At 42.1% G+C, this 23,325-nt stretch overlaps 2 protein-coding genes across 5 annotated transcripts in view; one reads left to right on the top strand and one right to left on the bottom strand.

The window, feature by feature from the left end:
- cog1 (component of oligomeric golgi complex 1) overlaps window positions 1-12,877 on the top strand; it is an 18,057-nt gene extending 5,180 nt beyond the window's left edge. Inside the window, exons 6-16 of one of the 4 annotated variants that reach the window (XM_032536871.1) lie at window positions 882-1,092; window positions 1,272-1,635; window positions 2,750-3,201; window positions 4,085-4,231; window positions 4,326-4,487; window positions 6,267-6,391; window positions 8,122-8,230; window positions 8,653-8,762; window positions 9,853-9,934; window positions 10,419-10,442; window positions 12,630-12,803. In XM_032536871.1, the coding sequence (XP_032392762.1) occupies window positions 882-1,092; window positions 1,272-1,635; window positions 2,750-3,201; window positions 4,085-4,231; window positions 4,326-4,487; window positions 6,267-6,391; window positions 8,122-8,230; window positions 8,653-8,762; window positions 9,853-9,934; window positions 10,419-10,427 (1,771 nt within the window). In that variant the 3' untranslated portion in view covers window positions 10,428-10,442; window positions 12,630-12,803. Of the gene's footprint in view, window positions 1-881; window positions 1,093-1,271; window positions 1,636-2,749; window positions 3,202-4,084; window positions 4,232-4,325; window positions 4,488-6,266; window positions 6,392-8,121; window positions 8,231-8,652; window positions 8,763-9,852; window positions 9,935-10,418; window positions 10,445-12,629 lie in introns of all 4 variants that reach the window. The other 3 variants (XM_032536872.1, XM_032536869.1, XM_032536870.1) reach the window with 3 other exon arrangements.
- Window positions 12,878-14,611: 1,734 nt separating this feature from the next.
- LOC116702286 (regulator of G-protein signaling 9) overlaps window positions 14,612-23,325 on the bottom strand; it is a 27,355-nt gene continuing 18,641 nt past the window's right edge. The window contains 9 exon segments of the mRNA XM_074783881.1: window positions 14,612-14,879; window positions 15,856-15,938; window positions 17,088-17,226; window positions 18,256-18,307; window positions 18,310-18,344; window positions 18,847-18,966; window positions 20,369-20,482; window positions 21,616-21,677; window positions 22,026-22,055. Of these exon segments, the coding sequence (XP_074639982.1) occupies window positions 14,723-14,879; window positions 15,856-15,938; window positions 17,088-17,226; window positions 18,256-18,307; window positions 18,310-18,344; window positions 18,847-18,966; window positions 20,369-20,482; window positions 21,616-21,677; window positions 22,026-22,055 (792 nt within the window). The 3' untranslated portion in view covers window positions 14,612-14,722.

Raw genomic sequence — 23,325 nt, 5'->3', positions numbered from 1 at the left:
CCCATACTGTTATTCTAAACAGAATCCTTAAAAATGAATACCTTTAATTTATTGCTAAAGATAACAGCATTTAGGTCATCATTATTCACTACAAGGCGGTGCCATTGCCATACCAGGCGGTGATACGGAGTATTCTGGAGTCCATTTTGAGCCAGAGAAGCCATTTTTCAGGCTAGGTCCTTGGTGATGTTCTCTTGGCCGTCTTCTGTAGACCACAGTCAGCACCAAGATGGAGGTTATTGTCCTGGCATCCTGATGTCAGAGCTCTGACCTCTTCTCTGTAGGCAGTCTCATTGTCATCAGTGATCAGCCAATCACTGTTCTGACATCAGCAAACTTGATGATGGTGTTTGACCTGTGGGGGGATACGCAGTGGTGCCTGAATAACGATTACAGGAGAGGGCCGAGCACACATCCCTGAGGGACGCCAGTGTTAAGTCAAGGTAGAGGAAGTGGTGGAGCTACTCTGCCCAGCCTGGGGTCTGCCCGTCATGAAGTCCACTGTTGTTCTATTTGGCCTGTATGCAAATTTTAGTGGGTCCAGTGAATCAGGAAGAGTTGAGCTGATGAAGGATTTAACTTCACAATGGTGGAGAAGAGTGCTACTGGCCAGTAGTTGTTCAGGCATAGGGCTTTAGTCTTTCCGGGGACAGTGGTGGTCTATTTGAAACATGTGGGGACTACAGATTGGAGCAGGGAGAGGTTGAAAATGTCTTCCAAAACATCCGCCAGTTAATCTGAAACAATAGTCTCAAGGTCTTTGCCATGCCTGCCAATTTGTACAGACTCAGGCCCTTGTCAATCATCAAAACTATCTTTGATCGATCATATGTTGATACAGTATCTAATAAATGCATCTTCAATCTTTCCCCTACTTTCAGCTGTAAGGAGGACATCTGCCGTGGCGTTGGCAGCCTTCTGGTCTACGTGAAGAGCCTGAAGGGATTGGCAGCCATTAGAGACGCTGTGTGGGACCTCCTGTCCACCGACTCCATCAGTCAGCACTGGAGCACTGTGTGTCAGCGGCTGCTGGAGCGCCCCCTGGCTGCCTGGGATGACTTCCTGCAGCAACTTTTTCTTCAGCGCCTGCAGGTTAGTGCTCTACTAGTTTCACAATTAGTATCACAGGTTGCTATTTCATCATCTAAACAGGTCTGTTTATTGACTTTGTATAGATGCTTCCATACAATTATGTGTTGGGTAAAGGCCTGCCTGCCCTAAAATTGTACATATTGTAATATTCCGATGATTCCTTCCTCCCATTTCCCAAGGCCATCACCAAAGAAGACACTGAAGCCATAGCAATGAGCTCCGTCCAGCTCCTCACCTCAGCTGTGAGGGATCTTGAGGGCCAGGCCATCCATACTTCTTCAGGTACCAACCATGGCTCAGGGCGCGGGGCCCAGTACGAGGTCGATGTGGCATCCTTCCTGTGGTCGGAGTCTCCAGGGGACCTGCTGAGTGATGCGGGCTGGGTCAGTGTGACCCAGCGGGGGCAGCAACACCAGAGGAGTAGCCTGGCCATGAAGACCCAGGCCCTGACGCCCTGCGTTCAAAACTTCTGCTCATCCCTGGATGCTAAGCTAAAGGCCAGGCTGGATGACCTGCAGTACTACCTACCCTCCCAAGACACAAGTAAGGGCAGCTCAAATGTATGTACTGTGTGCTAGTTTACTTAAGCCGGTAACATTTAGACAGACTTCTTCCTTAAGGCCCTGACACACCAAGCGGACGGCTAGGAACTAGTAGCGACAAAGGATGACTCTGGTATTACTTTACGGAAACCCATGTCGCCTTTGTTTTGACTAAAAACTATTTACCACGTACGTTCTGTGCCTGCATGAGAGGAATTAACTCTCCATACAAGGTAGTTAGCTAACGTTAGCTTGCAAATTCCACCCCGACACATTCCTTCAACAGATTATTAGACAAACCAAGTCATTACCAATGATGAAATAGATTGAGACTATATACACTATATTGAGAGTGTGTCAATGAAACATTAAGTTGTTAAATTTGACCATTTTAGAAGCTAGCTTTCTAGCCAGCCAGTCTTTATGTTTGATTGCTAGCTTGCAGCTAAGCTAGCAATCATTTCAAAAACGTTGTACCTATCTATGGTTGTTTAATTGCTAACGTTAGCTGAAAACACCATTCAACTGACAGCCTTTGTTGTGTTTGACGCTAACTTGTAGCACAGCCGGCAGTCATTCCAAAAATGTTGTAGCTATCTATGGTTGTTTGGTTGCTAACATTAGCTCAAAAACATCATTCAACTGACAGCCTTTGTTGTGTTTTTATGCTAGCTTGTAGCAAAGCTGGCAGTCATTTCAAAAACATTGTAGCTATCTATTATTGTTTGGTTGCTAATGTTAGCTCAAAACACCATTCAACTGACAGCCTTCGTTGTGTTTGATGGTAACTTGTAGCTAGCAGTGAACTAACTTCGTTAAGTAGGTCCATTTTTACTGTGTTGACCTTACAGAAGTCTCTTGTTAGCATTTGCTCTCGTTAGCATATGCTACTTGTCGCATGCACAAATCAAATCTGCACTCGACTTACATCAGGGAGTGAGCATCAGCTCTAAAAAATAAAATGCCGGCTAGTGCAAGAATTAAGCAGGCAGTCTGCTATTGTTTGTACACAGCGTGTATTATACAGTACTGTACACAAGCCCCATGTTGTTCTCACATCCTATCTATATCCGATATAGTGAACACATGATGTTTTTTCACGCTGTGCTCTGCAGGCTCGGACTCCATCTTGGCGGCAGTCCCCTCCCCTGGTCCCACAGAGAGCTCGTCAGCATCCTCTTTTAACCGCTTCACGGACACACCAGCTGTGGAGGAGGCTTTACGTGAAGGCTGCACGGCTTGCGTCCGCTACATCCTGTCCTCCATCCGCTCCGAACTGGCTGCAGCCACGCCTGACCCCAGCCCCGCCCGCCTCAGCTCAGTTCTTTTCACCGCCAGGCTGTGCCAGTCCATGGGTGAGCTCTGCCCCAACCTGAAGCATTGCATCCTGGGAAAACAGAGGGCGTCAGAGGCCACAGCAAAGGGGACCCCAAGACAGGGCAAGAAGCTGGGCAAAGCGAGGGCCTCGGAGGTCAGCCCGGCCCAGGCCAAGTGGGCGGGTCTAAAGGAGGAGCTTCTCATTTGCAGTATGGAGGCGTACCGCATCTGGAGCTCCGCTCTCTCTAAAGTCAGACATCGTATTTCAATGTGTTATTTCTTAAATGGTATAAATGGTGGCATACACTCTGTTTTGTGTTGAGTAGTGTAGAATCCTGGATGGCAGGGACTAAGATAGCAAGTGGCAATTAACTGTTGAATTTGAGGATGGTGGTTAATCTTTTTGGAACGGTATAGATAACTTTAATTAATCTAAGCGCACAAGTCCATTTACTAGCTTTTTGTAGTGTCTAACTGCATCTTACAGTTAAAGAAGAATTCCAGTCAATTTTATCACGTAGCTCTGTTTTTTGTAAATCTGGACATCTTTCAGATGATCAAAAGTTGTGTTAATTAAGCCAGTGCACATCTCTGTTTATTTCCTGTTTTCCGGTGAAGTCCCCACTAGTCAAAACACAACTTTCTGTCACATCTACAGCAGTCAAATTTGCTGCATGCACTCGGAAAGAATAAGTGCACATGGGTAGGCACTTGTAAAGACATTTTGAACATGTTTAGAGGCTAAAAACCCATTTATAACTTGCCCTGTTAGCCTGGTGCTAACTCTAGCCAGAGGATAACTCGGTGTAGGCAGCACCGATAGGTTTCATTCGGCTCTCTACTGACAGATCTACACATTTAAAAAAACAACAACAGAGCTGCATGTTGAAATTGACTGGAATTCTCCTTTAAGGATCAAGGAGGCCATTGTCATCCAACATCTGAGACCATCTTTTAACAGAGACGAGGGTTATTATTTCCCTCCATATGGGACTCTAAATGAAAATTAACATTATAAGCTGGTAATATGTAAATGTTTTTTTTTTTTTCCACTAACCCAAAATGGCAGCTTTAATTCATGTTGTAAATTGTTTCAAGACCTACCTAGTGACTATGCGTGGTGGTGTTGACAGGTGCTGCTGGAGAAGTTTGGCGCAGCGCTGCATGCTGATTCTGCCGGCGCCATCCTAACAACAGCAACCAGCTGGGAGGATCTGGAGATCCAAGAAGAAGCCGAGTCGGGGAGCAGTGTCACATCCAAAATCAGTCTTCCAGTCCAGGTCAGCTGCTCAGCACCCCCTCGTCACACAGACAGCAAACACAGTGACGGCTGATTCCATTCAAGATCTGATGTGGCACTTGTGTTTTCTGCAGCCGTCGTGGTACGTGCAGTCGCTGCTGTTCCAGCTGTGTGTGGAGGTGAACCGGGTGGGGGGCCACGCTCTGCCTCGGCCCACCCTGCAGGAGCTGCTGCAGGCCTGTCTGACTCAGGCCCTGCACCACTACCACAGCCTCACAAAGCAGCCATCAAGCAGGGTAACGCACCCACACACACACTGACAATAAAAAACCTCCAACTTTTGAGTACCAGGTGCAATGATGTAATTTTTATCTTGTCACCAATATATTTCTGAATTGTAAAGCCTGGATTTGGGTGTAGTGAGATAACTTGGTCTTCAGATTCTTGAGTCTCTGAAAGGCTTGGGATAAGGGTAATCCTCTTGTTTTCAGAGATGCAGAGATCCTTCTTGACCTGGGAAACAGCAGTTGACAAAATAATCCCACCACAAGGTCCCCCTAATGCAGGACCTTTACATAGAGCCAATCAAACTTTAGAAAGAGCCCGCCACATCATGCAGCGACTGGGATTTCTGATTTAAATTTAGGTGTTTGTTGTTGATTTTTTAAGTAAAACTTCATACAAATGGTCCCGTTTTGTGTCCTTTAATTCTGTTGATAGTGTTTGTCGTTTCCCCATTGTTTCAAAAACAGTCTAGTGGGTCATAGTGTATGTTCTGCGGATCAGAACTGGTGGATCAGTTTAGTTCTGTTTACTTATCCTCTTTTATGGGCTCCTAACCTTGTTAAATATATATTTTAAATTGTTTAAATTTTTGGTGAATTAAAACCTTGTTTAGAAAAGTCAGCCAGACTCATCGTACATGCCAGCCCAGTCTATGTTGATCTTTAGAACGGAATTATTGATGTTAGGTAATCCACAATTCTAATAAGATTTGTAAAAAATAAGTAAAAGTGTTTCCCTGTATTTTCAAAATTAGCTGGTAAAAGGCCTGTGTGGCTAGTGGATTTTAAAATTCACCTGCCACAGTGGCTGGTGGCCAATACGGTGAATTTCAGTCTCTGATTGACAGTGAACATTTGTCCCCAGGGTTATTGCTTAATACTGGACCAATTAAAAATAAATAAAGTTAATTGGAAAAGAATCCATTGCATGGGGAAAATAGGGTCCTTTCCCATTTAACATTAGGAATGAATGTGTCAGGCTGACCTAACTACCCAGATACTACTCAAAAGTCTGCTGCTGTTCAACCAATATCGGGCACAACATGAAAATCTTCAGGAGTGTCTTACTTATGACACGTTAAAAAAAAAAAAAATCAAAAACATTTGTGTTTTTGCAAATTAAGATGAAGGAACTGTGGATAACCATGTTTGTTAGTTGTCTGATAATCAGAGGCCAATATGGGTCAACGTTAAGGGCCCCTGTCTCCTGAATGGTTAATCAAACCACATTCTAACACTCACACACAAAACCACAAAAAGCGGTGAGCTCACAAAGTGATTGAATGCCCCAGGAGGAGGAAAACCAAGGGGGATGAGGGAGAAAATGGAAAATTTGGGCAAAGTGTTAAGAAAAAACGACTCCTTTCTCACACACACAAAGAAGAGTCAGGAGACTTTGATGAACACTCGATTATGGAGGGTAGAATTTAGGCAGGCAGTGCACTTTAACCACGTTGTGTTATTGTGTCGTCCCAACTCTCTGACGTTCATGTCTCCCTGAAGGTGGATCTAAACTCATGCTGGAGGCGTTCAGCTGAACCTTCACTATAAACAAAGATATTGCAGGCGCCAAAAACACAGATGCTAAAGCCTAGTCTCTCTGTCTCTGGGAAGTATGCAAAAGTCTGGTAGGAGGAGACAGTCCTGAAAGGAAACATTCAAAACATCCCCTTATCCCTTAAAGGAGGGAGTAAATAGAGCAATGAAGAAGGAAGTGGACTTGGTTTTCATTAGGATCCACATGAGCTTCCTAAATGTCTCTGCCTTTTTGTCTCTGTTCCTGTCCTCTAGGACGGTGCATTTCCCATGACTCAGAACCGAGCCCTGCAGCTGTTGTTTGACCTGCGTTACCTGAACACCACACTGGGCATCAGGCCGGAGGAGGGCAAGAGCTCCCGGTCCCACCAAGACCCCCGGTAACTAATTCATCACATGCAGCCCTTTGCTGTTGTTTTTTTCCATTTCATGTCTATTTGAATAGGGACAGATGTGACGACATAAGCATGTGTGCAACAAATCTCCAATGGACAGTAGAGCCCGACCGATAAAGGACTTTTAAGGCCGATACTGATACAAATATTTGGTCATTTAAAAATCCGATATGCCAATGTATTGGCCAATATATATGTTTTAAGAAAATGTATAAAAATAAAAATACAAACTTAAGATATGAAACTTAAAGTCCTTTAAATAAAAACACATTAACAAAAACAAATCAGTGTTGCCAACAGGGACGTTGTAGAGCGTCCTCTGGTGGAAAGACTATGCAACACCATCACAACAGGACGTGTAGAGCGTCTCTGGTGAAGGACTATGCACACCATCCCTACAGGGACATTGTAGAGCGTCCTCTGGTGGACAGACTATGCAACGCCACACTAATAGGGACGTTGTAGGGCGTCCTCGTGGTGACAGACTATGCAACGCCATCACCAACAGGGACGTATAGAGCGTCCTTGGTGGACAGACTAGCAACGCCATCACTAACAGGGCGTTGTAGAGCGTCCTCTGATAGACAGATATGCAACGCCATCACCAACAGGACGTTGTAGAGCGTCCTCTGGTGGACAGACTATGCCACGCCATCACCAACAGGGACGTTGTAGAGCGTCCTCTGGTGGACAGACTATGCAACGCCATCACTACAGGGACTTGTAGAGCGTCCTCTGGTGGACAGACTAGCAACGCCATCACTACAGGGCGTTGTAGAGCGTCCTCTGGTGGACAGACTATGCAACGCCATCACCAACAGGGACGTTGTAGAGCGTCCTCTGGTGGACAGACTATGCAACGCCATCACTAACAGGGACGTTGTAGAGCGTCCTCTGGTGGACAGACTATGCAACGCCATCACTCATAACATGGATGACTCACGTTTTTAATTTTTTAAATATTCATTTATCAGAATCAGTTGTCATTATAAATTATTCTGATGAATGAATATTAAATCGGCCATTGTAAATGCAGATACGGAAATGTCTAATATCGTCCGATAATATCGGCCCACTGATAAATTGGTCAAGCTCTAATGGACAGCATTGCAGCATTAGCTGAAACATCAACATCAACATTACACATTGTCACATTAAAATACATAAAGCACATGAACAATGACACACATATTCTGCAGGGGGAGATTACCCACCTGTCAAAGAAGAAAACTGCTCCAAAGCAACACTTACTGGCAGCGTTGGACGTCTTCAGATGTCCCCAATGTGTCCCTACCTCCTGTTAAACCTTTAAACAATGCTGTTTGAGGCTATAGAGGTTTTGCAATAGTTTCATGGTGTTTCACTGTGGGGTTAGGGGAATATGTGTTTCCTGCGATGTGTTTTTACCACCTAAATCTACACCCGATCCATTGTTATTGACTCAATACAAAAACATAGAAACTAATTCCAAAAATAATGAACTTACACAATTCAAAGATGAATTAATAGAACTATTAATGAAATGTCTTCTTCTCACCTCCTGCACCTCAATCTGTAACATAGGCTACTAGTATCCCAAAAAAACGTATAGTATAGCCTAGCATTCAATAACATTTCATCTGATATTTTTTCCCAGCTTTCTGTCAATACTTCGGGTGTTGGACTTCCTCTTTTACATGTAAAGTGTTGACATCATCATTTCTGGCGTCTTCCAGGTTCCACGAGGTCTGTGATTGGCTGGAGGGCCACATCGACCCGTTCGACCTGGACGTGTTCACACTGCCGCTAAACACCAACCTCAACCGCATGTCCCAGAGGACCTCGGTACTTTCAGCCATCAACACACACACACACACATATACACACACACACACACACATATACACACACATATACACACACACATACACACACACAGCTGGTTGAATCGTGCTCATTTTGAACCCTGGAAGCATCAGAACCAGGTGTGTGTGTGTGTCTGTGTCTTTGTGTGTGTCTGTCTGTGTGTGTGTCTGTGTGTGTGCGTTACTGAATAACTATATGTGATTCTGTAACATGAACTCAAGATACAACAACTACCATTAGAAACGTCGTCCAAATGATCACGTGACGTTGTGTCTCAGGTGCCGATCATGTGACGTTGTGTCTCAGGTGTTGATCATGTGACGTTGTGTCTAATGTGTTGATCATGTGACGTTGTGTCTCAGGTGACAATCAGGTGTTGATCATGTGACGTTGTGTCTCAGGTGCTGCTGGGGCTGCTGACCGGCTCGGAGAAGCAGTTTTCCCTGCGGAGCAGCAGTCTGAACTCCCAGGAGCCGTACAACATCCTGCCCCTGGCCAGCAGCCAGATCAGGTCAGAAGTCAACTTTCTCCAGTCTATTTATTATTTTTATTTTGTATGAGTGAAGGCAGTGTAACGGCAGTCACACACAAGGTTAATGACACATACAATATATTAACGTATATGTAGACAGTGACAGACAGTAAAGGCAATAACATACAGCTGTGATGATGTGGTAAGAGGCTGAGAGAATGGTGTGTGAGATTGGAGTGTGTGTGTGCAGTATATGTCATGTGTAGTACGTGTATACATGTTGTTGTATTTGAATGTAAGGAAGGTAGATAAGTGTTTGAAGATGTTAAGCAGGTTGGCTCGTGTTGTCACTGCCTGATGTGAGTCGAGTGCAGATTTGAGTTGCGCGTGCGTCACTTTATGACAAGTAGCATACAAGATGCTAACGAGAGACTTCTGTAATGTCAATACAGTAAAAATGGACCTAGTTAGGCAAGTTGGTTCACTGCTAGCTTAGCTACAAGTTAGCATCAAACACAACAAAGGCTGTCAGTTGAATGGTGTTTTAAGCTAACATTAAACAATCATAGATAGCTAAAACGTTTTTGAAATGACTGCTAGCTTAGCTACAAGCTAGCAACCAAACACAACAAAGATAATGCGTGTGAATGCTGAATAGCTAAGTTGCTAAAGCTAAACTGGATGAATAGCTTAAATGGTATAGAGCTTTCTCAGAATATCCAAATGGGTTTTGAAATGATTTATTTAGCATGAGAAGTTGGAAAATTGTCTTAATCCATGATAGCTGGAATATTTAAGCATGCTGGTATTCAAATGTATTTCATCTACTCTAAGGATCTACCCCATAAGGGTCAGTTTTGAGGTAGCTCTGTCTCACAGTTTTGAATATACTGGAATGTGTGAATCTATTACAAGTGTCTTTGAATCATGAAATCCTCAGACTCGTCATCTGTTTCCCGTCATTTCCCAATATCAACCCATAAAAGTATTGAGGTTTCAGTACCCAGTCTTACTGATGTTAACCAGGAATTGGGAACTGTTGTTCCTCTCTCTATAGGTTTTGTACATCTGTATTTTTAATAACCGTATTTTGACCTAATTCCCACCCTGGCTGTTGCGTCCTCATCAGGTTCGGGTTGCTGCCTCTCAGCATGTCCAGTGTGCGTAAATCCAAGTCGGCCACCAGGAGCTCTGACGCGGCCCACCAGCTGGTGAGTAACAGCTGACTGACTCCCACTGTTGTTTCCTATGCCGAGCACCACAGTGTGTCTCCTTTTCATTTCATCCATCTGTTTACCGGACAGGGTCACTCTTCTTGAATCAACAGCAAAGTCCCTGGAAATGACTCCGAGTTACCTCAGCAGATCATTTTCATCTGTCGTCCCTTTCCTAGGTTTAACATGGCAACCTTAAAAACATCAAATACAATATGATGACTTATTTCAGTCAGCACGTAAAAGCAACATTCAGACGGGCACGATGCACAACAACGAGTAACAAACACAACAGATACAAATCGAAAGACACGTCTGCAGGCACGCAGCAAATGTCAACCGTCAGTGAGGAGTCTAATGTGCACACTTCTGATTATTAATAAGCCATTAGTTCAGCTGACCAGTAAAAGAAATGTTCTCTGTGTCATTGTTTTGTTCCATCCTGAGGAAATGTTGTCTGTCACACCCTCTGCCTTCCCAGCGTTTTTGAGTGCGGGAAATCCAGGCAAGTTTGTGTGTCTGTGTGTGTGTCTGTCTGTGTGTCTGTGTGTGTATCTGTGTATGCGTCTGTGTGCGTCTGTGTGTGTCTGTGTTAGGGCTGAACGATTTGGGGAAAAACATCTAATTGCGTTTTTTTTTTTTAAAGCTACCGTACACATTGCACCTTCTACGATGGTGTTAAATAAAGTAAAAGAATTCTGAAAAATCCCGTGAAAATAGGACATTTCTGTGATATGTAAAAGATTTAATCTTCTCTCATCTAAAAACAGTAAATATAATGATGAGAGGAATGAAAAATGTTGCACCAAACATTCAAGTAAATATTCACATTTGATTAATCGCAGCCTATCGAATCGTTCAGCGTGTGTGCGTGCGTGTGTGTGTGTTGTATTTTCCAGTAGTTCCTCGATTTCCCTTCCGTGCATTTTGCAGTGTGTGTGTGTGTGTGTGTGTGACCGTACTTGACTAACTGCTGAAATGATTCTGGTGTTACCAATCCCATCTTGAGATTCCCTCCGTATTATTAAAATGTGTGTTATTGTCAGCAGATATGAAAAAGCAGATGTCTCTATGCAGCTGAAGTTGGGATTTGTCCTAAATCGAAGAAGTCTTGTTTTCTGTCTTAATAGCTGAGACCTGATAACTATCAGTTTGCTTTGGAGCTAGGAGACAAAGTAGTGACTTTTGTCCCTTTGCATGGCAAGCAGTGTCCCTGTGCTCTAGTCTTTGTGCTAAGCTAGGCTTAGCATGTCTCATCTATACCCTACACTGGGTACCAAGGTGAAATCCTTCTATTCTGTAGATCTGAAGGCCGTTTTATGGTTGTGCGTAGATTCTACGGTGCACCCCCACAGACCCCTCTGAGTCTAGGGTTAACTTCTCCTGCTGCAGATGTCTCACCGGGGTCAGAAAGAACAGGGGACACACTTTCTCTCTCTCACTAGGACTCACCGTCACTCTCTCACTTCTCCCTCGCTCTATCACACACTCCCCCCCCCCCCCCCCCCCCCCCCCCCCCCCCCCCCACACACACACACACACACACACACACACACATACACACATAAACACCAGGCCACCTACGTAGGCTACGGCGAGCCATAAAGCGGCCTTTACTCTCGATAAGCGTGTTTTCTAAGATGTCCGACTGTTCAGTGGTGAGCCAATCAACACCATAATTAATTGGTTTTCTGTGAGTCATTAGGTCAGATAATAACCGCTTCAGAGTTGTGTAACCATTCTAGTTCTGTCCTCGACTAAAGAAATTCTTAGTTAACAACCACTTCTGTGATTTTGTCGACTAATCGACTCGTTGATTTAATCAGAGCCTTTGAGAGGTGGGTAAAACTAGAAAAGCACACTTAAATGTAGTTAATTAACATCTGTAAAACTGAGTTTCTACACAATTATTCCTGCAAAAGCACCACTTTAAATCATGTGCTCATACGCTTCTTGGGAATGAGTAATTAAGCATGAATAAGCATAAAAAATGACTTATGGACTAAAGAAATCTTAGTCGACTAAGACCAAAACCACAGATTAGTCGACTAATGGACTAAAAGGGGACAGGCCTAGACCAGTCAAAGGTTCCTCTGATACACTGAAAGTTGTCATTCTTTATTTTTTTTTTGACATAATGCTAAGAGGCAACTCTGGGTGTGTATCCTTTGGGTAGCCCCCCCCCTTAGCAGTCATACGCTTTTAAGACCTCTCCCCGTCGACCTGCAACTTTGGGTTTTTCTGGGTTGAAATTTCAACATTTTGTTCTTTTCTACACTTTGACGTTTTTGTCCATTTTTTTTTCAAATTTTGTCATTTTTTTGACGTTTTTTTAAAACGATGCTTTAGTCATTTTTTTTAACAATTTCTTTGTCGCTTTTTGATGTTTTTTGGTCAATTTTTAGATTTATTTTGGTCACTTTTTCAGTGTTAAAAAAAAAGTTTATTTTTCCTGCTTTTTTGTAGGGTTTTTTTCAACATTTGTTAATTTTTTCAACATTCTTTTGTCACAGTTCTGATATGGAAAGTTTTTGTAAACGGGTCAACAGGAGGGTTAAGCTAACGTTAGGAAATGATTGCACGTAGATAAAGAAATCCGGATTATTGAAAGAAAATCGACATGTAGACAATGAGGTAATAACTGTCCCAGGCCTACCAAGGAGACGAACCTGACGTGTGCTTCTTCCTCCAGCAGGCGCCCCCCCACCCCCCCTCCTCCTCGTCCTCCGTGGGCCGTGAGGACAGCTTCCGACCGGGCAGCCTGTTCAGACAGCTGGCCGATCAGGACGAGGACACGGCCGCTCCGTCTTTATTCAAACTCAGCTGGCTGTCCGGCATGGCCAAATAACCCTTCATCGCTCCAGACCTTTTATCTGACTTTGCAGAAACTTTGTAAAATAAAAATGTATAGTAGAAAAAAAAAATCTTGTTATTCATACATTTTGTCTTTAGAGAAAAGCATCTTGTGTGGTTTAATTCACTCCCTGGAAATAAAATCCTGAGTCCTCACCCAAGACCGAGGACACTAAAACGCTGGTATTACACATTCACAAATATTTTTTTTATAAATAAGCAGCAATTTCTTGGGGGGTGCTGGGACCTAGGGGTAGCTACAGCCCCCCCCCCCCCCCAGCCCCTCTCTGTTTAACCCTCGTGTTGTCTTCCCGTAGACCAACATTTAGTTTTTCTGGGTCCAAATTTTAAGTTAAAATCTCCTTAAGACACTTTTCTAACTTTTCCCAAAATTCCATGTCAAATTCTTTGGACATTTTTGTTGTTGTTTTGAAGTTTTTGAAGCTTTTTCCAACATTTGTTGTCACTTTTTGATGTTTTCTAACTTTTCCTGAACTTCCTTCTCACATTTTACAGTGTCTTTGTTGATTTATTCATGCATTTCCTTTTGGATGGTTTTGTTGTTTTTTTCCCTACATTTGTCACTTTTTTTCAGTGTTCTTAAATCATTTTTTATTTTTAAAATGCTTTAAAATTCAATTAATATAGTGAACTGATCAATTATTAAACTTGAGGTTATTTTCTTTTACAATTTGATTGAAGGAAACCCACATTTCTGAATTAGAAACTTTATGAAAATGGGTCAAAGATTTGACCCTGAGACAACAGGAGGGTTAATATAATTATTTTATCTTTTTTTTGTATATATTTTGCATTAGTTAGATATTTTTTACAGTGTGTTCAGGGGACAGGCAGCTACCTTTAACTATCAACAAACACAATGACAGTCTGCTTTATCTGGACCTCCTTTATTAAAAAAGTAACCAGATTAACATACTGTACAAATCTTCCATAGAGAAATGACTAAATAATATAATAATAATAATAATAATAATAATAATAACCACTACTGCGGTGTATTTTGACTATGACTGGTACATCTCTTTTAGACAAAAACATTGAAGCATTTAGTGAATATCAGGCTTAGCTTTGGACAAAACAACTATTGCAAATATTAATTGTTACACGTATGTAACATGAGATGCAAACTTTGACATTAACATGGCTTTTATCGAAACCCATCTTTTTAATTTCTGCCTTTTATTCATGGATGATGGCGTGCAGGGCCTGTGCCTAGTACGCCTGTACACTAACCCTTCATAATAAAAACTGGATTTTTATAACTTGCTAACACAGAACAAGAGTCTATTGCGAGGACACTGAGGACAGCCTTCTTCTAAAATGTATCCTCCTACAGGGTGTGTGTGTGGGTGTGTGTGTGTGTGTGTTGTGTGGGTGTGGTGTGGTGTTGTGTGTGTGTGGTGTGTGTGTGTGTGGTGGTGTGGTGTGTGGTTGGTGTGTGTGTGTGTGTGTGTGTGTGTGGTGTGTGGTGTGTGTGTGTGGTGTGTGTGTGGTGTTTGTGGTTGGTTTAACTACATTGTGGGGACCAAAACTGGGACTACAGTATACTATGGGTCCTGACAGCTTTGTGGGACAAATGCGGGTCCCCACAACGTTAAAGGGCTGTTTGAGGAATAAGACTTGGTTTTAGGTTAGGGTTAGAGTTAGTTTGTTAGGTGTGGGGTGAGGTTAAGGTTAGGCATTTAGGTTTGATGGTTAAGGTAGGGTAGGGGGCTAGGGAATGCATTTCAATGGACTGGTCCCACAAATATAGTCAGACATGTGTGTGTGTGTGTGTGTGTGTGTGTGTTGTGGTGTGTGTGTGTGTGTGTGTGTGTGTGTGTGAGAGAGAGAGAGAGAGAGAGAGAGTGTGAGAGTGTGAGAGACATGCCGTATCCAACCCTATACACACATGCATTATATGCATACGCGTTACTTATTCCGGTCTATCTTGCTCATCATGGCCTTGACGTCGACCGGGGCCGAGGCGACGGCGGCCTTGGCCTTTTGCTCCTCCTCCTGCTGCCACAGGATGATGGGGTGGATGCCCAGGCCCCGGTTCTGAGCGTTCTTCTCCAGCTGGGCGGGACTGGGGGGGGGAACAGAAACATGGTGAACTCAAGATGATTGGAAAGCTTCATTCTGATCCAAGCTTGATCCCTGTTGTCTTCAGGTTAAATTTGACCCCTTTTCAAAATGTCTACATCAGAAATTTGGGGTTTCTTTCAAGCAAATTACCCAAAAATAACAGGGATTGTACCATATAATGCTCAATAAATAACTTAATTTAATAAAATGAAGGATTACATCACTACTTGCATTGAATTTTGGGTGTTTAATTGCATTTTATAGCATTTAAAAAAAAATTGAAAATAGTTTCTCCTGACTAAACTTCTGAGATTTTCAACTCCATCATAACTATTTGTTGAAAAAGAAATCATAATTTCTTCTTTTCTGAACTCAAGAAATTGGGTAAATCATATAAATGAGGTTTATTAAAGGAATTTGCCACTGTTTGTTGAAATAGGGCTTGTTACGGTCTCCCCTAGCTGTAGATGGGTGCAGAGATCACGCACCCAAGTCTTATTTGGATTAGGAATGTCAAATGGGGGGAAAAAGGGGACTGAGTACCCTAAAAGATGCTAGAATGAATAGTCAGGGTACGCCCTCATACTACCTAGGTACTGTCAGGGCCCTCATACTCTGCTTCTGACTGGCTAGTAGTCCTTACCTAGGTACTGTCAGGGCCTCATACTCTTGCTCTCTGACTGGCTAGTAGTCCTTACCTAGTACTGTCCAGGACCCTCATACTCTGCTTCTTCTGACTGGCTAGTAGTCCTTACCTAGGTACGGTCAGGCCCTCATACTCTGCTCCTGACTGGCTAGTAGTCCTTACCTAGGTACTGTCAGGGCCCTCATACTCTGCTCCTGACTGGCTAGTAGTCCTTACCTAGGTACTGTCAGAACCCTCATACTCTCTACCTGACCAAGCTTTCTGAAACGCTGGGAGTGAGAATATGTTGCGCAGTGATGTCAGAAAGGTACGGCAGGGATCCAGCACCCACCTGAAGTTATGAGGCTCAGGGTTCAGGGCCTTCTTCTGGATGTCTTTGTACACCGGGGACTTGAGGTAACGGAAGAAAGTGTCCTGTACCAATGAGAGCACACAAGACTGCAGGTGACCTCAGCTTCATTACACAAACGCACCTTGAATCTGAAAATGCTTATGACAAATTATAGCATGGATATTATACTATATCAGTCTGTATATATTAGTGTATATTGTGTAATGTGAACAATGATGATCCAAAGCAAAATTCCTTGTATGTATCCTCATACCTGGCAGATAAAGCAGATTCTGATCATGTACCCTTTCACAACAGATTGGTCAAGATCAGATAAGTCAAGGCTATGACATATGATACATATATATACATATTAACTCACTAATACATACAGACTAATAAATATACACACTCTAAACAGAAACAGTGTAGACAGGTTGAGGCAATAGTGCAATGAAGGGTGCAAAGTCTTCAGGAGTAAATTATGATTATTATTTTAATTGTAAAGCATCAAAGGGTGCTGGAATAAATAGTATTATGTCATTATATAACAATATGAACACTATGCACAGCTCTGGAAAAGAGAATGAGAATGATGAATAAATAATAAACAAAAAGTTTGGCAATGACTTAATTACAATCTAAACAGTGCCAGTGCCTCACATTAATCACAAAACACTTATTGGTGAAGATTAATTAAAGGCATTATTATTGTTATTATCAAAGTTTTTGCCGATAGCTTAGACAAAAGCATTAAAACCTTAACTTTTGTAACTCAGCCTTAAACAAAGGCACCAAAAGTACAAACGCTACTCTTCAAAATGCAAAACTACCTGAAGTTGGGGAGCGACCCCGTTGTGTGGCACCATTAGTCTGTAGGACACCACCACGCCCTCGAGGTCCCTACTGGACCACCTGAACTCCATATTCCTCAATCTCATTGAGGAATTATTTTCTCCTTGACATTGGAAAGTGTATGACCGCCTACAACATGGCCGCATGCCTCTTCTTTTTGCATTTCTAGTTATGTAAGATGTTCTGGACTGGAGCACACGCCTTGCGTTTTGATTGCAATCATCTTGACTTTGTTGTGAGATATCTATCTCCACGTGTTGTCTTATTTGGATTGTGGGAAGAGTTTTGACACAACAGTGTGTTTGCAATTTGGCAAAAACCTGTATTATTAGCTACAGATGAAGAAAAATGGCCTCCTCATCGGTACCCCGACGCACCTTTTTCATGAGCAGGAAGACGTGTGTCTGAGCTGCTTCCAGCACATAGCGGTGAGGGTGGTCCAGGCCTTTCACTGTCAGACCCATCGTCCTGCCGTCGATGTTGATCCAGCGGGGGGCCCCGGGGGCCAGGAAGGTCCTGAAAACGCACACACTCCAAATTAATATCTGGGCTGACATTGGGGTTCGGGTGTTGTCCCGGTTTGGAAATAGAATACTTCTAAAACAAAGTTGTGGGTGACGCCCACCACCCCTCTCACAGCCATCTGCTTCTGACTGGCTAGTAGTCCTTACCTAGGTACTGTCAGGGCCCTCATACTCTGCTTCTGACTGGCTAGTAGTCCTTACCTAGGTACTGTCAGGCCCTCATACTCTGTGCTCTCCTGCCTGGCTAGTAGTCCTTACCTAGGTACTGTCAGGGCCCTCATACTCTGCTTCTCTGACTGGCTAGTAGTCCTTACCTAGGTACTGTCAGGGCCCCATACTCTGCTCCTGACTGGCTAGTAGTCCTTACCTAGGTACTGTCAGGGCCTCATCCTCTGCTTCTGACTGGCTAGTAGTCCTTACCTAGGTACTGTCAGGGCCTCATACTCTGCTTCTGACTGGCTAGTAGTCCTTACCTAGGTACTGTCAGGGCCCTCATACTCTGCTTCTGACTGGCTAGTAGTCCTTAGCTAAGTACTAGATAGCTAGAACAGAGAGCTCATCACACAGGGTGAAAAGAGGAGCTGCAGCAATGTGCAGTACAACACAAATATAGTGTTTTATGAAAATTAAACCATGTAATCCTATTCTAATACAGTATAATGAAAATTGAGCATATTATGAGCTCTTTAATAAATTGAGTGCTGCTTTTATCCTTTCTTTTATTTTTCTTACTTATCCATGGATACTTTATTTAAAGGGTAATTTATTAAAGTCAATCATTATTATGATTTAACTATACTATTATGTCTTAGATTTGTTGCTTGTTGTTGATTTTCTTTTTTCATGCATATTTAAGCCCAAGATCCAAGATTTCAGTTGCTTCTTGTAATTGTTTCACGCACACGTACGCACGCACGCACGCACGCACGCACGCACGCAACGCACAGCAACTCACGCACACGCACACACACACACACACACACACACACACACACACACACGCAGTCCTCTCTTTATTGACTTACTGAAAATTGTCTCCGCTTTTGTTGTCATGGACGATGCAGTGCCCCATTCAGTTCTTCAGCTGCCTCCCAAAAAGCCAAGTTCTCCCTGGGACACACACACACACACACACACCAAACGCACACGCACACGCACACCCACAACGCAACAGCGCGCACGACACACACACACACACACACACACACACACACACACACACACACAACCCCACATACATTATTAGACAATATTGTCCTAGAACTACACAGTACTTGAGTAAATCTACTTAATATTCCACCACTGTCTTCATGTCTTAAGAACTTTATGCAAAATGTATTTTGCATAAAGGAACCTAAAATAACGTAATATCCAAAGTATCAGATTTCTGACATGGGAGGAACATATATATCCCAATTTAGACTCTGCATTGCCTTAGGCCTACTGTTAGGAAAATAAAGACTTGTACAAATTCCCAAGTTCCATTTACAAGCGGGAGGGAGAAAGTGACGGGAATGCTTGTGTTGAGACACAAACCGTCCCTCAACCATGTCAGGAATGCTGAGTCGGGATCAGCCCATGATATTCCCAGTCCGGACTAAAAGGTGGCGACCTACCGCTGAACTCCTTCTTGAGGAAGACCTTGAAGTCGTCTCGGCCTCGCAGGTCGCTCAGCAGCTCGAACAAGCTGAAGGACCAGCGCTCCACTCGCATCTTAGTGGGGACGTCAACCCTGGACACAAACACAGACCGAGTCCCTCACCGCTCATACAGGACTGGGACTGGGAGGAGGATCCACATCACCAGGGTGGACCAGGCGTGGGGCTTCCCCCTTTCTGGCCTTTATATCCCCGCTTTGCTGAATTATTTTTAATATTCAGACTAAATGACTAAAGGTTTCATGTTACATTTTGCATCTCGGGTTTTCTTGTTCTGCTGTAGTGTTTCTAATATTTTTAAAGAAGGAGAACAACGAGCAGAGAGATTATGTGTTCTCACATCATACAGATCTCCACTGTATGGATCTGAAATTTAGGATCCAATAACCCTTGTGTGGTCTTCCCATCAAAATTAAAAATCAACACTTTTGTTCGATTTTTTTAAAAACTTTTTTTTATGTTTTTGTCCTTTTTTTCAACACGTTTGATGCTTTTTGTCAATGTTTGTCGCATTTTTTGACGTTTTTCATCACTACGTAACACTAACTTATTAACTTTTGTTTTACAGTTATTTCTGGAATTTATGCTCAATAAACCTCATTTTTAGGAAATTATACCAAATGTTTAAGTTAGAAAAGCAGAAATGAGGAATTATTTCGACTATTTAGACTAAAATTAAAGGAATGGATGTTGATGGATAATCACAGACTGGAATATGTCAACTTTTACTCAATACTATTTCAAAAACACTTCCATTTGTTTTCAAATGCTATAAAATTGAATAAGACCCAAAATTAATGAAAGTAGAGATTTGTACTTGGCAAAGAGCGTGTGGAATCAATCATGTTATTTTGGGGAATTAAAAAGAACATTAATATAGGACAACATGAGGGTTATAGCATATAGTATAAGTCTAAAAGTTGTGTGCAAGGTTGAATTTGCAGGCTAGTGAATGCATTCTTTTTGGTTCATTTCCTGTATTTTGGGTCAAGTTCTCACCCAAAGTGAACAGATCTAGTTCACTTGGCAGCGAACCAAGAAACCTGTATTTAAGTGGACAAGAGATTTTTTTTTTTTTACCATAACTGAGTTTGGATGTGCTTTCATACCATTTTCCAAATGGTTCCATGGTTCATTTTTAAATGGAGATACCAGGTTGGTAACCTAAGAAACCCGTTCTCAATCCAGAGAGCTTGTCATTATAGACCTTTATCTAATCCCCCCTTTCTCTCTTAGACTATTGAGAAGGTTTTCTAGTCCAGGCAGTATTATTACGAAACACTCCACGAACTTTCAATGTTATGCAGATGATACCCAATTTTATCTATTGATCTAGCCAGATGAAACCAGCCAATTAGTTCAACGTCAAGCCTGCATTAGGACACAATAACCTGGATGACTTACAATTCCCTGTTGTTAAACATCCACAAAGCGTATTATCTAAAGAAGCAGACAGAAAAGGGAAGCAGCTCTCACAGTCTCATGTTGAGAGTCCAGTATGTGTCGTCGTCTGTTTGCCAGGGGTTGCTGGGTAGGCAGGGAGCCAGGAACGGGTCGTGGTTCTTGTAGGTCGTGACATACTTGGCCAGTCTGCGGAAACAGAACGATCATGAGACCAATCAGATGCACAGAGCAACATTTTAAAGATTCCTTAGTTTGCTTTTTGGGGGAATTTTTCTGTCCTGTTTAAAGTTCCTCCATTAGTGATGTCACTGATTGAGAAAGCCAACCCGGTTTTTCACCTGTGCTGCCCATCGGTGCTGCCTGAGCAAGCACAGCTCGCCCATTTGCTTGTTTGAATTTGCTGACCAATCAGAGCAGACTGGCTGAAGCTGTGTTGGAAACCGTTCCCCATCACAAAAATAGTGCACTATATAGTGTGTTTGTCATTTTGTATTGGTGTTTGAATTGAGTGTACATACGATGTTCCCTACAGTTTACTCCCCTATCCCACAATGCAATGCTGTGTAGTGTAAACCTATTCTACTGAACCCCAACATAACAAATATGATGCTGAAAATAACATTGGGGATCTTTAACAGATCACTAAATACTGATAATCTAAAGATATTTCATAATACTGTATATTATTATCATGTAATGAGGTGATAGATGACATAGTTAAGACAGTTATTACAAGACAAGTCTTAACCATTTGTTGTCTTCCCGCCGACCCGGAAATTTTGTTTTTCTGAGACAAAATTTCAAATGGAAAACCTTTTACCAAGGATTTGGTCCTCATTTTTGACCCTTTTGTGGCTTTCCTCCAGATGATTTTCTCACTTTTTCAACATTTGTCAACTTTTTTGTGGGTTTTCCCCCCAAATTTTTAAAACTTTTTGTTGACATTTGTCACTTTCTTTTTTACATTTGTTCACATTTGAGTCACTTTTATTGACATTTTGCTCTCTTTTTTTTACCTTTTTTTGAAATTGGTTTTTCTCCAAATGCAATAAAATTGACAAAAAACACCCAAATCCAATGAGAGTAGTGAACTGATTATTAATTTAACATGTTAGGAACGCTGATGGGAACCATCCATGTTACGTTTTTGGGAAAATTATTTGAAAGAAACCCAAATTTCTGACATAGAAACTTTATGGTAAGGGGACAAATATGACCCGAAGACACCAGGAGGGTTAAATACAATAAAAGCCTTTAATAAATGACCATAATAACCCATAGAAAGGTTCCCACAGTGATAAGAAACAAGAGGAACTTACGCTCCGAGGGACACGCTGGATTTGACCTTTGACCTCATGATGGCTTGTTGATAGAACACGTTCTAGAATGAAAGAGGAACACACAAACTCTTTTTAAATTGTGATTTTGTGAAAGTTTTATAAACCAAAAGATATCAACTGTGTACTGTATGTTCAAAAATGAAGACAGATAGCCAGCTGAGAAAATTACAGCTTCAAACCATCAACCAATAGTAACCCTTAGATGCAGGGGTGCCGGGCACTGATTGGCCATCGGCCTATATGTTTGGGCTGGTCTAGTTCTCAAAAGTCCAGGGCTGATTTCTTGACCCCGTTCCAGCCCTGGGGGGGGGGGGTGCTAAAATAAAATCTGACTGAATACCAGGGTGTATATTTTCAAACATCATTACTTATTAAATACTGTAACTTACCCTGCGTCTGCACATGTCAATGGTGATTTTCTGAGAGACAAGAAAAAAATGTTTTTATGGGTACATATGGCTCATATTATTGTGAACAACACAAAGTATATAGGTATATGTAATAGAGGATGGATGACAGAGGAACATTTGATGCTAACTATGGTGTTACACCTAAAGAAAGCTGCAACACAGAGGTGGGAAATAACAAAAAGTACTTCCTCCAGGCTAAGGGATACTACTTATAATGCTAGTAATATTACATTCAATTTGTAAAAAAATAAACAATAATGATAACATTTCCCATTGTTTAAAAGCATTCCCAAAGTGCTACCGAGTAAAACAAGATTAAAAACCAAAACTATATCTTGTACTATATTTTTTTTGTGTGATTTGTGCTGCCTCATTTTAAAAAAATTTGAAGAAAAAAAAATAGTATTTGTTGGAACCAGCTATGGTCATGTGTAATAAAAAAAATCAAATAACAGTCCAAACTTGACTCGATGATATGTAGGAGGTCATTTGAATATACCTGGCTTCGTAAAGGCCTATTCCATGTGTATGCATCTGAAGCACATGACCAATTTGTAATGGAATTATATTTGCCGAAATGAAAGCCCTTGGAACAAATGCAGGGTCTGGTTCAACATCACTCTTTCCTGAAGAGACTGAATCAAATCGAATTCACACAACGATGCTGTTTTTACACGTTACTGTCTTATTTTCATCATTGTCAGGATGTCTGTGGAAAGAGAAGAAGACAGGACAAGGAAAAATGCAATGAATGAAAAAAAGGCTCTCTGTACAGAAGCACTGCATCTGGACTGGCAGGATTAACCCTTTGTGTACCATTACAAGACTCAATGATTGTGTTAAATCCCCACCAGTGCTCTCAAAGTCCAGCTATAACCTAATTTACATTTCATTTTTTGCATGTTACAAACAGTAAAATACTATTTTTACCATTGCATTTAAGAAAGGACTATCTACGGTATACTGTCCCCTAAAGGGTTTTCCTTCTTTTGATTTGGGGTCCCATGCAAGACGTCTTTACTTTCACCCTTTCTCTAACTAGGAATGTTGGTATTGGCGGTGGTAGAAATACTCAAAACAGTTTTTCCTGAAGTAAAACTACAAATCCTAAATTAAAAAGGAAAGGAAAGAGCACTGAAGAGGAGCGTCTGTCTCTAAGTGGATATCAGCAGTATTTCTCTACATGTTGAGCTCCTGTAAGACCTTCTGACCTCAATCTCTCCTGTGTTTTTGTGTGTGTGTGTGTGTGTGTGTGTGTGTGTGTGTGTGTGTGTGTGTG

This window comes from Etheostoma spectabile, chromosome 15 (genome assembly GCF_008692095.1).
Source record: "Etheostoma spectabile isolate EspeVRDwgs_2016 chromosome 15, UIUC_Espe_1.0, whole genome shotgun sequence".
In the NCBI taxonomy this organism is placed as follows: Eukaryota; Metazoa; Chordata; class Actinopteri; order Perciformes; family Percidae; genus Etheostoma; species Etheostoma spectabile.
Note: the sequence above shows the minus strand (reverse complement) of the source record. Positions and strands in the feature narration are given on the sequence as shown.